This window comes from Neomonachus schauinslandi, chromosome 4, assembly GCF_002201575.2.
Source record: "Neomonachus schauinslandi chromosome 4, ASM220157v2, whole genome shotgun sequence".
Classification (NCBI taxonomy): domain Eukaryota; kingdom Metazoa; phylum Chordata; class Mammalia; order Carnivora; family Phocidae; genus Neomonachus; species Neomonachus schauinslandi.
This window is the reverse complement of record NC_058406.1, coordinates 16954304-16970151: the sequence shown is the minus strand read 5'-3', so window position 1 is coordinate 16970151 and position 15848 is coordinate 16954304. Positions and strand designations below refer to the sequence as shown.

Here is a 15848-nt window from a genome sequence, read left to right as displayed (position 1 = left end):
TTCTGGGCCCTTCTCGGCCCTGAGGCCTCACTGTTCACCGCATCCCCCTTGGCCCTGGTAAGTGCTGCTCCGGGAAGTTCCTGGCTGGTCCCCAAATGTGGGAAGCGTTCCTACCCAGGGACTTGGCCAGGCACCTCTCCTCTCTTAAAGTCGTCTTCCCCTGTCTCACTTTGCTCCATCAGTGTCTCCTTGTTTTTCAAGGCCCTGGAGAAGCATCACTTCATCTCAGCATGGGGTGGGTACTCTTTGTTTGTGTCCCCACACAGGCTTCTCTCCTGCTCTGGGCTCCCCAAGGGCCTCCTCAGCTACTCGAGATCGTGTCCTCTCTCCCACACCGGGCACCTTGAGGGCAGGACCCGAGCTGACATCCCTCTCTCCCCAGCACCCATGCAGGGCCTTGGGGACAGCTAGGCGCTCAGTATGTGTGAATGGGCTCGTTACTATGTGCCAGTGACTCGTTAGAGACCTTACCTCAGCTCCTCCCTCTGTCGCACTGGGTGGAGAGGGGCAGGTTTGCAGATTTGAGCTTCCCGAGCAGACACCATTAAGGGTGTGGAGTTGAGCTGGGATTGCCCTGGAGGTGGGATACTGGAAATACTTCTCAGTCCCACCCTTTCCCTTCCTTGCTGGCCACCCAGGAAGGGCCCAGTGGGGCTCCCTGCCTTTCTCTGGATCTGGTGGTTGAGCAGGTGGACGAGAAAAAGCAAACTTTAGAGCCTGACATGAACAGGACAGCTCAAGTTTGCATGGGCTACAAACTTCCCCGGTCTTTATATGATTTGATTCTCAGTGGGGTAGTGACTGGAGCCGAGGTGACTGTCATTCCCATTTTGCAGGTAGAGAGCCTACGGCTGAGAGGCCCTTGCTCAGGGTCTCCGAGTGAGTGAGAAATTGGGTCTGGAATAGACCTGCCTCCACATCCTGTGCTCTTTCCACTTATGTGCCCTTTTGTAATCAGGCCACGGAGCGTGGAAGCTGCCCCTAGCCAGCAGGTCAGCCGTTACCCCTTCCTGCCTGCTCCTCAAAGACCCTTCCAGCTGATCCTTGCCCTCCATTGGCCCTGCGCCCCAGGCCCCTGGCTCCCTCAGGCCAACTTCTCCAAACCCACTCTTCCATCCCATTCCCCTTGTCGAAAGCTATACCCAGACAGCTATCCATTGAAAAGAATCAATCCCACATACTAAGGTGTCAAGGGCTAGTTTCAGTAACTTAGTTGCAGTGGTTCCCTACCTTTCTGAATATAAGAATCCCTTGTCGGGGCTCCTGGGTGGCTCAATCAGTTGAGCGTCCGATTCTTGATCTCAGCTCAGGTCTTGATCTCAGAGTTACGAGTTTGGGCCCCACATTGGGCTCCACACTGGGTATTGAGCCTACTTAAAAAAAAGGAAGGAAGGAAGGAAGGACCCCTTGTCTTCTTGTATTAACTTTTTTTTTTTTAAGATTTTATTTATTTATTTGACAGAGAGAGACACAGCGAGAGAGGGAACACAAGCAGGGGGAGTGGGAGAGGGAGAAGCAGGCTCCCCGCAGAGCAGGGAGCCCAATGTGGGACTCGATCCCAGGACCCTGGGATCATGACCTGAGCCGAAGGCAGTCGCTCAACCGACTGAGCCACCCAGGCGCCCTGTATTAACTCTTTACTGTAGAACTTTTCAAACATACACAAAAGTAGACTCGCCCAGCTTCAACAACTATTAATATTTTCCCAATCTTATTTTTTCATCTACTAGCCCTTTTTTCTGACTTTATGGAGAATTCGGAATTGTCACAGAGATGGAACAAAATGATAAACAACCTCCATTTACATGTGACCCAGTCCTGCCCTGACCACATCCCCACCTGCTTCCCCGACTCTCATCTTATTTTGAAGCAAATGCCAAAAATTTACTTAAATTCCAAAAAATGTTTTAAAAAGCAAAGTAAGGTCCATGCATTGCCATTTGTCAGTGTGTGTTTGGAGCCCCTTATGATTTCTCCTCCATCGTTTTTTGTTTCGTTTTTTGCGATCCCCTTGTTAAAGAAACCAGTGGTTTTTTCTGTAGTTTCACATGGTCTGTGCTCACTGCCGCATTCCCCGGGCGTGGCTTCACGAATTTCTCCATCTGCATTTCCCGTACATTAGTAGTTGGATGTAGAAATGAGAAGCCCCCGAAGTTTTTTGTATGGGGTTGGTTTGTTGTTGTTTTGGTTTTTTGTTTTGTTTTGTTTTTTCATTTTATATATCATTTTGTTAAATGTTTTAGGTGTAACTTGGCTTACTCATTAAAATATAGTATTTTAATTTTCACATTTAATATGTAGTACATATAATTTAATCTTCTTTGTGGATATGAAAGCTCAAAGGAGCCAAGATTCTGCCCCCTCACGGGGGGACCCCCTTTTTTTTTTTTAAGATTTTATTTATTTATTTGACAGAGAGAGACACAGCGAGAGAGGGAACACAAGCAGGGGGAGTGGGAGAGGGAGAAGCAGGCTTCCCGCCTAGCAGGGACCCTGATGCGGGGCTCGATCCCGGGACCCTGGGATCATGACCTGAGCCGAAGGCAGATGCTTAACAACTGAGCCGCCCAGGCACCCCAACGGGGGGACCCCTTTTTAATGTCAGAGTTTCATTGACCTTCCCACAAAGTCATACTTTTAGTATTGCTTGAGAAATTTGGAAAAGGACAAAAAGTTACCATGAATTCAAGAATGCTTTTTTAAAAAATTATTTATTTATCTGAGAGAAAGAGAAAGCACAAGCAGGGAGAGGGAGAAGCAGTCTCCCCAAGGAACAGGGAGTCCGACGTGGGACTCAATCCCAGGACCCTGGGATCATGACCTGAGCCGAAGGCAGATGCGTAACCAACTGAGCCACCCAGGCGCTCCACCATGAATTCGAGAATGCTTTTAAAGACTTTTGTGTCTTATTGATCATAACAGCTGCATACAGGTTGGAATATGGTCATGCTAACCTGTGAGGCTTTTTTTTATTGGTCTCTAGTGCTTCCTGTAAGTGTGGCTTCATAGGGCCCGGGGAGTAACTCTGTGGATGTCCAGGGTCTGGGGTCCACAGACTAGAAACGAACAGGGGGTTAGAGTCTCAAGGTTTGGGTCCCAGGTGCATCTCTGCTACTTTGTGGCTGTGTGAGGTCAGGCAACTTCCTTCACCTCCCTGGGCCTCACTGATGCTTCAGCCGGATGGGAAGAAAAGCAACAACTGCCTTGTTGGGGTGCTATGAGTCTTACAGGATGGATGTGAAGCTGCTTTACAAACTGTAAAGCCCTGTAAAAGTGTTGGTTTGTATTCTTTCCTTAGTTTGTTTGCATTTCCAATGAGACCTGGGGCAAGAAACTCATCTGAGCCTTTGTTCTGCCCTCCGTAGGATGAGGAGGTAATGTTAGATTATCTCTAATATTGCATGATTTAGTCCTTTGGGGGACAACATCATGGTCCAAAGCAAAGATAGAAAATGATTTTTCATTTCCTGTGCCAACTCTCGTTTAATTGGTAGAGGCTACCTGCAGAGTAGTCTTAGCAGAATGATGAACCAAATCCAGGGTCAATGGGAAAAATACTGAGATGGATTAATGATGCCACAAAAGTGGTGCCTATGCCCCATATTATAATAGTCCAAAGGAGTGAATGTCTAATGGTGAAATTTAATCAGCAGCTCCCAAGGCCTTAGCTTTTGCTGCTCTGCTCCCTTGGCTGAGTCGCCATGGTTACCACAGCTGGCTCTGGGAAATCACAGGAATGAAGAATGGGTCCTATTGATGAATCCTAACCCAGAAGCGGGGCATGCAGAAGGCCCTTCCAAGCAGGGCAGCTGGGCATGGCCCTAGTGCTGCCATCTGTAGTCTTTGCCTGCAGAAAACACAAATCAGAGCCAGAGCACTGTGGGGTGGGGGCACGCCGGGGGAGGTAGGGGCACAAAGGGCAGTGCCACCAGCGGGCATTCAGGCTTTGTCTAGGGCCCGCCAGGCAAGGCTGCCCGAAGGACTCGGACTCGGACCAAGTTTCGGCATATCCCTGACGGTCTTGTCCCTGCGTCTGCCCGATGCCTGCCCAGGCTCCTGCATGGAGCCATTGACTCTGAGCTTTGAGAGAACTCTAAATGGCCATCACTACTAATCCCAATTCCAGTGCTTGAGTCGTGTGCTCTACTACCTGAAGTCCTTGAATACTTCAAGTGGTGGGGAGCTCACTCTCTCCAAGGGTCGCTTACTCTTCCTTGGGAACTTCTTTCTCTGAGCTGAAATTTGTTTCTGTCTCCCTGAATTCTACCTCTCAGGCCTAGGAATCCTCCTGTGGTCCAACTTGTACAATCTATGTTCTCTTCAGTAGGCTAGCCTGTGGAGTATTTGTGGTTGGGGCACGGCTGTCAACCCTATTGTTTTGGCACAGGTCTCTACCTGCCCCATCCCTGTTTGAGGGATGGTGAGGGGATATGGTAGAGGTGCTTGAGTTGGGGTTCAGATTCAGAGACAGAGCCAGTCCCCGGATCAGAGAAGCCATGTCGGGCGCCTGGGTGGCTCAGTCGGTTAAGCGTGTGCCTTCGGCTCAGGTCATGATCCCAGGGTCCTGGGATCAAGCCCCGCATCGGGCTCCCTGCTCGGTGGGGAGTTTGCTTCTCCCTCTCCCTCTGCTCTCTCCCCCCTGCTTGTGTGCACTCTTTCTCTCTCTCTCTCATGCTCTCTCTCAAATAACTAAAATCTTAAAAACAAAAGAAAACCAAAAAAAACAAAGAAGCCATGTCCCTGAACGTCTGTGGGGCAGCTTGGTGGTAGGGAAAGAACATTAGCCCTGGATGTGGCCAGACCTGGGTTTCAGTTACAGTCCTGCCACTCTTCGGCATTATGCGACCTGACCGTCCCTGGACACGTTCCTTCCCCCGGCAGCTTCATCTCTAAAATGCCAGAGGGGATGCCTACCTCAGAGGCTGGCTGGAAGGGTGACAAGTACCATGGCTCACGCAGCCCAGGTGTTCACATGTACCATCTTGTCTGCCCAGTGGCCCCTTGGCACCTGTCATTCGCGCCTCTTGCTGAGCTGGATCTTTGCAGGGTGGAGAGAGGATCTTTAATTAGCTCCAGGAAGGTTGAGAAATTCCTAGCCAAGTTCAGTTTAGTTTTGGAATAGGTAACATTATTAGCTGTCAAATAATAATAGTGCTCTAAGCACTTTACCTAGGTGAAGTCATTTCATCTCCCCAACAACCCTTTGTAGTAGAGACTATTATCATCCTCATTTCAGGAATGGGGACGTTGAGGTACAGAGAAGTCACACAGCAAGTACCTAAGGGAGCTGGATTCAAAACCAGGTAGTTTGGGGCCAGCCCTGTACGTTTGGCTGTGATGATTTATTGCGTCTCAAGGGTAGAATTAGCCAGTGATCCCCAAACTTTAGCATATATCAGAGTCACCTGGAGGGCTTGTTAAACCAAATTGCTGGGCCCCACCCCTGGATTTCCTGATTCAGCTGAAGAATTGCATTTCTAACAAGGTCCCAGGTGATGCTGATGCTGCTGGTTCAGAGACCCCACTTTGAGGATTAAATAGACCCACCTGAATCCAGAGACTATTTTTTTCACCTATCCAGTCTCAGGCATGGGGAATGAAGGCTGATCTCATAGAGAGGCAGAAAGCAAACCACAGCAAGATTTTCATACTCATATTTTCCAAATCCTTCAAGCCTTGGCACGTGCTGCCATGCCTGGGATCTCACGTAAGCTTCACCAGTAACTCTGAGGGTAACTGGAGAATGGATTTTCTCCCCACATTCTATTATTATTATTATTAAAGATTTTATTTATTTTTTGACAGAGAGAGAGAGAGACAGCGAGAGAGGGAACACAAGCAGGGGGAGTGGGAGAGGGAGAAGCAGACTTCCCGCCGAGCAGGGAGCCCGATGCGGGGCTCGATCCCAGGACCCTGGGACCATGACCTGAGCCGAAGGCAGATGCTTAACGACTGAGCCACCCAGGCGCCCCCCCCCGACATTCTATTATTTTCCTCCTATTTTAAAGAAGAGGAGATTTGGAGAACTGCTGCGCTAATATTGCCCAGGGAGGTAGTTTTGGGGAGACTGGGGCTAGAATCTCAGCTGTGACTCCTCGTGCTATAGTAGCATTATCACAGTTCTGGAAACCACGGTGCCTTTCCCCGGATACCTTCCCATCCCCAGACTATAATCTGCATTTTCTCCTTAAAACTATATTTCTTCAGCTTAAGTCTTTGCTGCATTATATCATAGAGGGTAGATAGATACTATCAGTCATTTATACCCCAGTGTGAATGTTCAGATATTTTCTTGAGAAAAGGGTGATTAGAATTCTCCCCTCCTGTGCCACTTCGGGCACTTCCATGTTTGTATGTCTGGGAGCCTCTTGAAGGAAGGGGCCACGCCTGGCTAAAATAGGCACAAGTAGATCCTTGTTGGAATGAACGAATGAATGCATGCATGAATGAATGAACGAATGAATGAAGGAACGTACAGACCATGTTCCTCTCTTTCCCATTCTTCCCAGAGCAAGCCTCCCTCCTCTGGCAGTCCTACCGTTTATACCACGCACTCCGCACACCACCTCACGGTGCAGTCTTAGTCTCTTTCCTGCCTGTCCCACGCCCACGGTCAGGCATCAGAGCTTACAGCTTTCCCTGTTCCCCCTAAGCAGACGCGGTCCCGCTTCCCCTGGGCTCGCGGCTGCCTTGTCCACCCTCCATTATAGCCCAAATCACATTGCAGGGATCTGTTGACTTGGCTCTTTCTCCTCTTAGATAGTGATATCCCTGGAGGGCTGAGACTGGCTTTTACACAGAGTGCAAATGCATAGCAGGCACTCAATAACTAGTTGAATGAATGAATGAATGAATGAATGAATGAATAGCTGTGTGAACTTTGGTAGGGGCAGGAATGGTATCTTGCCAGGAAGCCATTTCCTGATATATGTCTGACAAGGGCATCGAGCGATAGTTTGTTGGTCATTGGGTGACTTGTCTGCCTGTACCAGCCAGAGCTAGCTTCAGTCACAAGTAAGTGTACCCAGCATCACGTGGCTCGTAGAAGATAGACGTTTATTTCTCTTCCATATAAAAGAAGTCTGCAGATAAGTGGTCCAGGGCTGATAGGGTGGCTCCCCAGTCACCAGGGACAAGGCTACTACTTTGTTGCTCCACCATCCACAATATGTACCTTCTACCTCATGGTCCAAGATGGCTGCCTGAGCTCTAGACATCACAAATGCATTCTAGCCAGGAGAAAGGTATGACAGAGGGTACCCTTTCCTTTCTTCCTTTTCTTTTTCCCCCTTTATTTATTTATTTTTTATTTTTTATTTTTTGGAGAAAGAGGGAGAGAGAGCGTGCGGGTTGAAGGGAGGAGTGGTGGGAGAGGGATAGAATATCAAGCAGGCTCCACACTCAGCATGGAACCCGACATGGGACTCGATCTCACGACCCTGAGATCATGAACTGAGCAGAAATCAAGAGTCGGTCGCTTAACAGACTGGGCTGCCCAGGCGCCCCTCCCCTTTGTTTAAAAAAACATATTTTAGAGCACTGTTAGGTGCACAACAAAATTGAGTAGGAAGTACAGAGAGGGGCGTCTGGGTGGCTCAGTCAGTTAAACGTCTGCCTTCTGCTCAGGTCATGATCCCAGAGTCCTGGGATCGAGCCCCATGTGGGGCTCCCTGCTCTGCGGGAAGCCTGCTTCTCCCTCCCCCTCCCTCGTGCGCTCGCTCTCTCTCACTCTCTCTCTCAAGTAAATAAAATCTTAAAAAAAAAAAAGAGTACAGAGTTCCCACATACCTCCTACTCCACAAACAACCTCCCTCATTATCACTGTCCCACACCAGAGTGGTACATTTGTTAGAATCAGTGAACGTACACTGACACGTCCATATCACCCCAGATCCACAGTTACGTTAGGGTTCAATCTTGGTGTTGTACATTTTATGAGTTTTGACCAGTGCATAGTGACATATGTATCCACTATCAGTATCACGCGGAATAGTTTGACGGCTCTAAAAATCCTTCGTGTTGTACCTGTTTATCCCTCCTTCTGCTGGCTACCACTAATCTTTTTATTGTGTCCATTCTTTAGCCTATTCCAGAATGTCCCATAATTGGAATCAGACAGTCTGTAACCTTTTCAGGTTGCTTCTTTCACACAGTAATATCCATTTTTTGAAAGATTTTATTTTTAAGTAAACTCTACACCCAGCATGGGGCTCGAACTCACAAGCTCAAGATCAAGAGTCACATGTTCCACCAACTGAGCCAGCGCGGTGCCCCTCAGAAATACACATTTAAGGTTCCTTCATGTATTTTGTGACTCGATAGCTCGCTTCTTTTTAGTGCTAAATAATATTCCATTGTCTTCCAAGTTTTAGCTGTTATGAATAAAGCTGCTCTAAACATCCACGTGCACGTTTTCATGTGGGAATAGGTTTTCAGTTCATTTGGGTAAATACCGGGGAGTGCAGTTGCTGGATCATATGGTAAGAGTATGTTTAGTTTTGTAACAAACTGCCAAGCTGTCTAGCAAAGTGGCTGTACCATTTTGCATTCCCACCAGCAGCGCATGAGAGTTCCTGTTGCTCCACATGCTCCTCAGCATTTGGTGGTGTCAGTGTTTTGGATTTTGGCCATTTTAATGGGTGTGTAGTCTCTCCCTTACTTTTTTTTTTTAAGGCATATTCTTTTTTTTTTTTTAAGATTTTATTTATTTATTTGACAGAGAGAGAGAGACAGCTAGAGAGGGAACACAAGCAGGGGGAGTGGGAGAGGGAGAAGCAGGCTCCTGGCCGAGCAGGGAGCCTGATGGCGGGCTCGATCCCAGGACCCTGGGATCATGACCTGAGCCGAAGGCAGACGCTTAACGCCTGAGCCACCCAGGCGCCCCAAAATAAAACTTCTTAAAGTAAAAAGAAATCAAATTTTAAGAAAAATTTTAAGGGGCGCCTGGGTGGCTCAGTCAGTTAAGCGTCCGACTCTTGATTTCGGCTCAGGTCATGATCTCAGGGTTGTGGGATTGAGCCCTGTGTCGGGCTCCTCACTCAGTGGAGAGTCTGCTTGAGATTCTCTGTCTCCCTCTCCCTCTGCCCCTCCCCCCCCCCGTGTGTGGTCTTTCTCTCTCAAAATAAATACATAAATCTTTTATTTTTAAAGATTTTATTTATTTATTTAATTGACAGAGAGAGAGACAGCGAGAGCGGGAACACAAGCAGAGGGAGTGGGAGAGGGAGAAGCAGGCTTCCCGCCAAGCAGGGAGCCCGATGCGGGGCTCGATCCCAGGACCTTGGGATCATGACCTGAGCCGAAGGCAGACGCTTAACCAACTGAGCCACCCAGGCGCCCCTCTCCCTTACTTTTAAGAATACTTCTGGAAGCCAACAAATGAAATATCCATTATATGACATAGGTCAGCACTTAGTCATATGACTACATTCAGCTGCAAGGTAAACTGGGACGTGTAGCCTGTACTGTGAGTGACCGAGTGGCCATCTGAAAAGTCAGGGTTCTTATTACTAAGGAAGAAGAGAGAATGGACACTGGGAGCCAACCAGCAGTCTCTGCCACACTGCAGGGAAGAGAGATCCTCTCAAACCAGCTTAAGCACGAAGGGGAATTTGTTGGGTGCATTCAGGGATGTTTCATGAAGACCCAAGGACAGGAAGTGTGGAGGAGCCTCTTAGGGTTCGGGATCTGGAGATTTGCCAGAAACCGGAGCAGCCTTTTTCTTCCGCTTTTCAGGGGCAGCATTGGTCTCATTTGCTTCTTTCTATACATCTACTTTGTTCTTTTCTCTTTGCGCATGGTGGGAAAGATGTCCCAGCTTAAGTACTTCAGATCAATTAGCCAACTTCCCAGAGCCCAATTCCAAATTTATCGAGTCACAAAATACATGAAGGAACCTTAAATGTATATTTCTGAGGGGCACCTCGCTGGCTCAGTTGGTGAAGCTGTTTGGGCCAGCCTGGGTCAGGTGTCCGTCCTGGTTCAGTCAACTCTGGCTAGAACAAACAAGGTAATAAAGGACCCACCTCTAGAGGGAAGGAGGGCAGTTTTCCAAGAGTAGGTGTCATGGGGTGGGGAGACTCCCCGAAAAGTATCTAGAGCGTGGACATAGACTTCTCAGGTCCATGTCCCAGGACTTTGCAAAACATCCTTCATTTAGGTAAACAATTATTGGGTATTTTCTGTATGCTAGGCAAATGGATCTGCCTTCTAGGGAGCTTTCTCTTTTTAAAAAGATTTTATTTTTATTTATTTGAGAGAGAGTGCACGGGGTGGGGGGCGGGCAGAGGGAGAAAGAGAAGCAGACTCCCCACTGAGCATGGAGCCTGACGCAGGGCTCTATCCCAGGACCCCAAGATCATGCATGACCTGAGCTGAAATCAAGAGTCAGAGGCTTAACTCACTGAGCCACCCAGGAGCCCCCTTTCTAGGAGTTTTCTTTCTTTTTTTTTTTTTTTTAAGATTTTATTTATTTATTTGAGAGAGAATGAGAGAGAGCACATGAGAGGGGGGAGGGTCAGAGGGAGAAGCAGACTCCCTGCTGAGCAGGTAGCCCGATGCGGGACTCGATCCCGGGACTCCAGGATCATGACCTGAGCCAAAGGCAGTCGCTTAACCAAGTGAGCCACCCAGGCGCCCCTTTCTAGGAGTTTTCTAGGTCTCTTTGGAATTCGTTCATATCTGTGATCTGCACTATTGGAGTGAAGTGAGAACTCCTTAAATTAATCATGTCTTAGCTTTCCCTTTCAAGTCTCAAGGTGAGGGTCATGGGCTTTGGCGAATGCGTGTTTACTCGCCTGGGTCTTTGGGAACTATAGTGATGTCCTAGTTCTCCCCTTTTGTCTTTGTTTCTCTGGTGGAGTGTCTGAGTTCTTTAGCTGATTTAGATATGGCCTCCTTTCCCCCCCATCTCCCTAATTCCTTGACTTTTTTTCTTCAGCCCTGGGCTGGGCCTCCACTGTCCCCAAACCACACGTCCCAAACTAGAAATTTGTACTCAGGGAGGAGAATGTTAGCTTTCTAGTCCCTGTAGGAACAGGACTCAGAATTTGATGGCCCCTTCTAGCAGCAGCAGCAGGTGCTGATAATGATCATATGTACTGTTCTTTGAGGACACACTCTGGGCTCACCACCAAGCTAAGCCCTTCATGTGCATCGTCTCATACATGTAATCCTCATAACAGCCCTGAGAGGGAGGCATTATTTCCGCCCATTGTAGAGATAGCTAATCAGGAAGCAACTTGCTGGGGGGTCACACAGCATCTGGGCGCTGGAGCTGAGCTTCAAAACCAGACCCCTCTCCCTCCCGAGGCTTCCCACCTGCCCAAGGCTTCGGAGAACACTCCACATTGCCCCCGAGGTCTGCCCTGTGCGTGCCCTCCTGTGCGTATCCTTTCCGAATGTGTTTGCTAACTCCTGTCACGTTGAAGGTAACTCTTTGGAGATAAACTCTGATCCCTTTTTAGTCACCGGACAAAATAGGTGGGGCTGTGGCAGGGGGATGGGTGTGCGGCTGAAGCAGCAGCTCTGGGCCAGGCCCTGCCCTCTCTAGGCCTCAGTCTCCTCATCGGTGGAGGAGGGCTAACACCTCTCAGCCCTAACGTTCTATAATATTCGTAAGGGGTCCATGAGGTTGGAGCTTCTGCACCCCACTGAAAGAGGAGATTTTGATCCCCGGCTGAGCCCCGCCCCCCCGGGCCCGTGACGCCTGCTTCTCCCCATCACATCTCCTGGCCTCCTGCACCACCTGCTGTCTGTTCTGCAATCCACAAAGGTTGCTTGATGCCGCCCCCCCAATTCTTTCCAGTTGGGGTTGAGTGTGGCCCCTTCGGCTTATTGAGCCCCGGATTTGATGAACAAGCATTCTTCCATCTGTCTTTGAGAATACAGAGATGTCCACGTTCTCTCTGGTCTTTTGCTAAGCACTTTTGTATATATTTGTCAGATCACTACTTCTCTCTTCACCTCTAGGGGCCCATAGTATCATCTCCATTTTGCAAATAAGGGACCCAAGGCTCAGAGAAGTTAACAGATCTGTCTAGATCGACACACTAGGTAGTACGAGAGTCAGCCTTCAAACCCAGGTCTGGCATTCCCCACTACACCACATGCCTCGGAATCGCTACATTTACTTGGCCTGCATTGGAGTTGGGGAGAAAAGTCTGTAGGTCTTCCTGGAATGGTATGACTGATCTATGGTGTCCTATGTGGTCTGGGTGGAAGAAGGTGGTCTGTTCATGTTTGGGGGTGGCTAGGGGACCCCAGGGAAGAAATTTTATATGTGTGTCTGAAGGGTGGGGTCATGGATGGATTCAGGCACCCCTCCCAGCTGAGCATCCCTGAACTCTGTCTGCATTTGCTTCCAGATCCTGGAAGGAGACCAGGCTATCTTGCAGAGAATAAAGAAGGCTGTGCGGGCGATCCACAGCTCCGGCCTTGGTGAGTGAGCCTGCTTGATGCCCAGCCTGGCCAAGCAGCCCCTTCCCCAGCCCCAGCAAGGAACTGACTCTGCCTTTCCCTACCTCCACAGGCCACGTGGAGAATGAGGAGCAGTACCGAGAGGCTATAGAGTCCTTAGGCAACAGTCACTTGTCCCAAAACAGTCATGAGCTGTCCACTGGCTTCCTGAACTTGGCCGTGTTCACCCGCGAGGTGGCTGCACTTTTCAAGAACCTGGTGAGGCCCTGTTCCTTTCTCAGCCAGCCCTTAGCCTAGGCTCGGGGTAAATCAAGTGGGCTTAAGAACCTGACTGTCCGGGGTTGCCCTGGACCTCTAGTCTCCCTTGACCTTGACCAACGACCCAGATCCCTTTCCAGTTCTGACCTCCCATTTGCATTCTTCTTCTCTGACTCCCCACCCCACATCTTATCTCTCCTGCTCTCCCTCCATCTCTGCCCTCCTCTTTCTCTTCATTGGTGAGTACCCAGCAGCAGAGGGAGGCTCACAGAGGGGAAGAGCCCCACAAAGAGAGGGCTCCCTGGAGGGAGTTTGGGAGAAGGGAGGCAGACCCTGGGGTTCCTGTTTTCGTGCCACCACCTCCCCTGAACCCTCCCAGTCCTCTGCTTTCCCAACTGCATCTGCCGTGTCCTCAAAGCCTGGAACCTACCTCCCCTCAGCAAGCGTCTTAGCTCCTGCACCTGCCCAGTGTCCTCAGGTTCTTGCCTGAGGTTTTTTCCTGAGATATGAGCTCTTCCCACAAACGGGCACAGTTCTCGGTACCTCACGTGGGTTAACCCATTGAATCCTGGAGCATAGCTCTGTGGGTTTGGTTTTACTATTGTCCCCACTTCACGGGCTAGGAAACTAGGGCATGAGGTCAAGCAACTTGCCTGAGCTCATATCACCGGATTTGAACCCAGGGTGTCTATCTCCAGCATCTGAAAACAAGCCTGGCTGTAGCCCCTCGGGAAAGCCCAGCTCTCTCCGGGCTCCGTGGCTTGTGGACTGGCTTTCATGGCTCCAGTCCATCCCTTGCCCAGTCCCTGGCTGCATCACCTCTGCCAGGTAGTTTGCTTGGTGGTTGAGCACCCGGACCTTGGACTTAGACTCAGACCTTGAATCCCTGCTCTACTGCTCTCTAGGTGTGTGATTCTGGGCAAGTCACTCAGTCTGCCTGGGCCCCATCTCTAAAAGTGGGCTAATAATGTTATCCACCTCACAGAGCTGTAATGAGGCTTACACAAGTTAAGTGCCTAGTCCGGAGTAAGCACTCAGGAAGTGTTTGCTACTATTGCGTCTGTCATTATTATATTTCTTTGCATAGCACGGCCTCTCGCACTGTCCTCTGTGTAGGTCTTTAGTGTTTGAGTTCAACTGAACTAGTGATTGCTCTTGTCTTTATCTCTCCTCCCCCTGTAACGGTCAAACTAGGGTTTGCTGAGGGGCTCCTCTGTACTGGGCATTGTACTGGGGGCTAGTGACACAGGAAAGAGTCAGGCTGTGCCTTAGAGAGCCACAGTCTAGTGGGGGAGGCAGGAACTGAGATGTGGGACGACACCAAGCTTGACCAGCAGTGCGGCACAAACTCAAGAACCCAGCAAGTTGGGTCAGAGGCCTGGTGCTGCCAAAGTTCAGAAAAGGGAGCATCATGGGGCGCCTGGGTGGCTCAGTCCGTTGAATGTCTGACTTCGGCTCAGGTCGTGATCTCGGAGTTCTGGGATCGAGCCCCGAGTCAGGCTCCACGCTCAGCGGGGGAGTCGCTTGTCCCTCTGCCCCTCCCCCACACTTGTGCGCATGCTCTCTCTCTCTCAAATAAAATCTTAAAAAAAAAAAAAATGACAAGGGAAGATCAGCACAGGCCATGGGTAGTAGCAGTCAGGAAGGCTTCCTAGAGTAGGGGAGACCCAAGCTGTACCTTGAAAGGTGAGCTGAAATATCAGACAGGCAGTTGGGGCTGCCAAATGATAGAGACTCAATTCAAAATAGGATTTTTTTTTTTTCAAACTAAGATTTTTTAAACAAGGAATGCATTGGCCCTTGTAATGGGAAATCCAGGTATGCAACTGGCTTTAGGCTTCTTCTTTCTCGTAGATAGTTTCTCTCTGTGTCCGCTCTGTGGGCAAGATGGCCCAGCAGACCCAGATTCACAATATTGCCAGAAGAAAGTCTTTCTCCCATGACTTTGGCAGAAAGTTCCAGGAGGGATCCTGATTGGCTGGCTTGAATCATGTGCCTGATCCAATCACTACAACCCAAGGATGGGGTACTCTGATCAGCTCTGACTCCTGTGTTTACCCCATACTACCACAGAAGGGTTCCCCACATGATAGGGGGAGACAAGGAGCTAGCCGGATACAAATGACAGATGGGCACTTCAGAGTCGGGGTCTGAGGGGACAGGTGAGGGTGCTCGAGGCAAAGGGCCAGAGATGGGACTGACCGTGGATGTTCCTAGAGCTCGGAGGTGATGAGGCCAGTTAGTCCGGGTGGGGGTAACAGCTCTTATGGGAGACCGACTCCGCCACCCCTGCTACCCTCCACCCTCACCTCTCTTCCCCCCTACCTCCTCTCCCCCCAGTGCCATCCGTTGCCTCCCAATGCTGTGTCCTAGCCCCTTGGGGCTGGACGTATGGTCACCCAGGGTGGGGTATGGGGGTCTCTGCTCTTTCCAGGTTCAAAACCTGAACAACATTGTCTCATTCCCCCTGGACAGTCTATTGAAGGGGCAACTGAGGGATGGACGACAGGTGAGTTCCCATTTGGGGAGTGGGGGTGCCCAAAGGTGGTGGGAGGGAACGAGAGAGCGGTGGGCAGGAGACCAGAGGGGAGGCAGGGCTGGGCTGAAGCCGGAGGTCAGGTGAGGCTGTCACAGTGGGAGTGCTGACTCCATATTAGGGACCCACAGTGGGAGTGCTGACTCCATATTAGGGACCCTTCCTCAGGATAGGAAGACCTGGCTCTGGGGTCAGCCTAGGATGGCTGACCTACTATCTGCCTGGGCCCTATGTGAGATAGCTCAGGCTGCACTTACAGCAGCCCCACGAGGTGGGCTCTGTGGGCACTGTCATCCCTGTTCTGCAGGGGAGGAAACCTGAGGCTCAGGGAGTTTGGGAACCTGCTTACAGTTCATACAGCTGGTTGGTGGAGGAGCCAGGGTGGGATCTGGGGCTCCTAACTCCCAGGCTTGGCTCCTCACTGCACCTGGCAGCTCCGGTCTCTAGGCAGAGCAGAACTCAAAGAAAGTGACAGAATAATCTCCCTGAGAAATCTGCCCCAGAAGGCCCAGGGGAGAAGCTGTCCTACCCCCAGAGGCTTCCCTCTTGCCTGAGGCTGGTCACCAGCCTGGGAACCACCCAAACCAGCCATGCAGCTTCCCCCCCCCCCCCCCCCCCCCCCCCCCCCCCCCCCCCC

At 50.2% G+C, this 15848-nt stretch overlaps 1 protein-coding gene across 1 annotated transcript in view; it reads left to right on the top strand.

Annotated features, from left to right (window-relative positions):
- The window catches only part of ASAP3 (ArfGAP with SH3 domain, ankyrin repeat and PH domain 3), a 49804-nt gene that overhangs the window by 14107 nt on the left and 19849 nt on the right, over positions 1-15848 (top strand). The window contains 3 exon segments of the mRNA XM_021684117.1: positions 12366-12438; positions 12530-12675; positions 15110-15184. Of these exon segments, the coding sequence (XP_021539792.1) occupies positions 12366-12438; positions 12530-12675; positions 15110-15184 (294 nt within the window).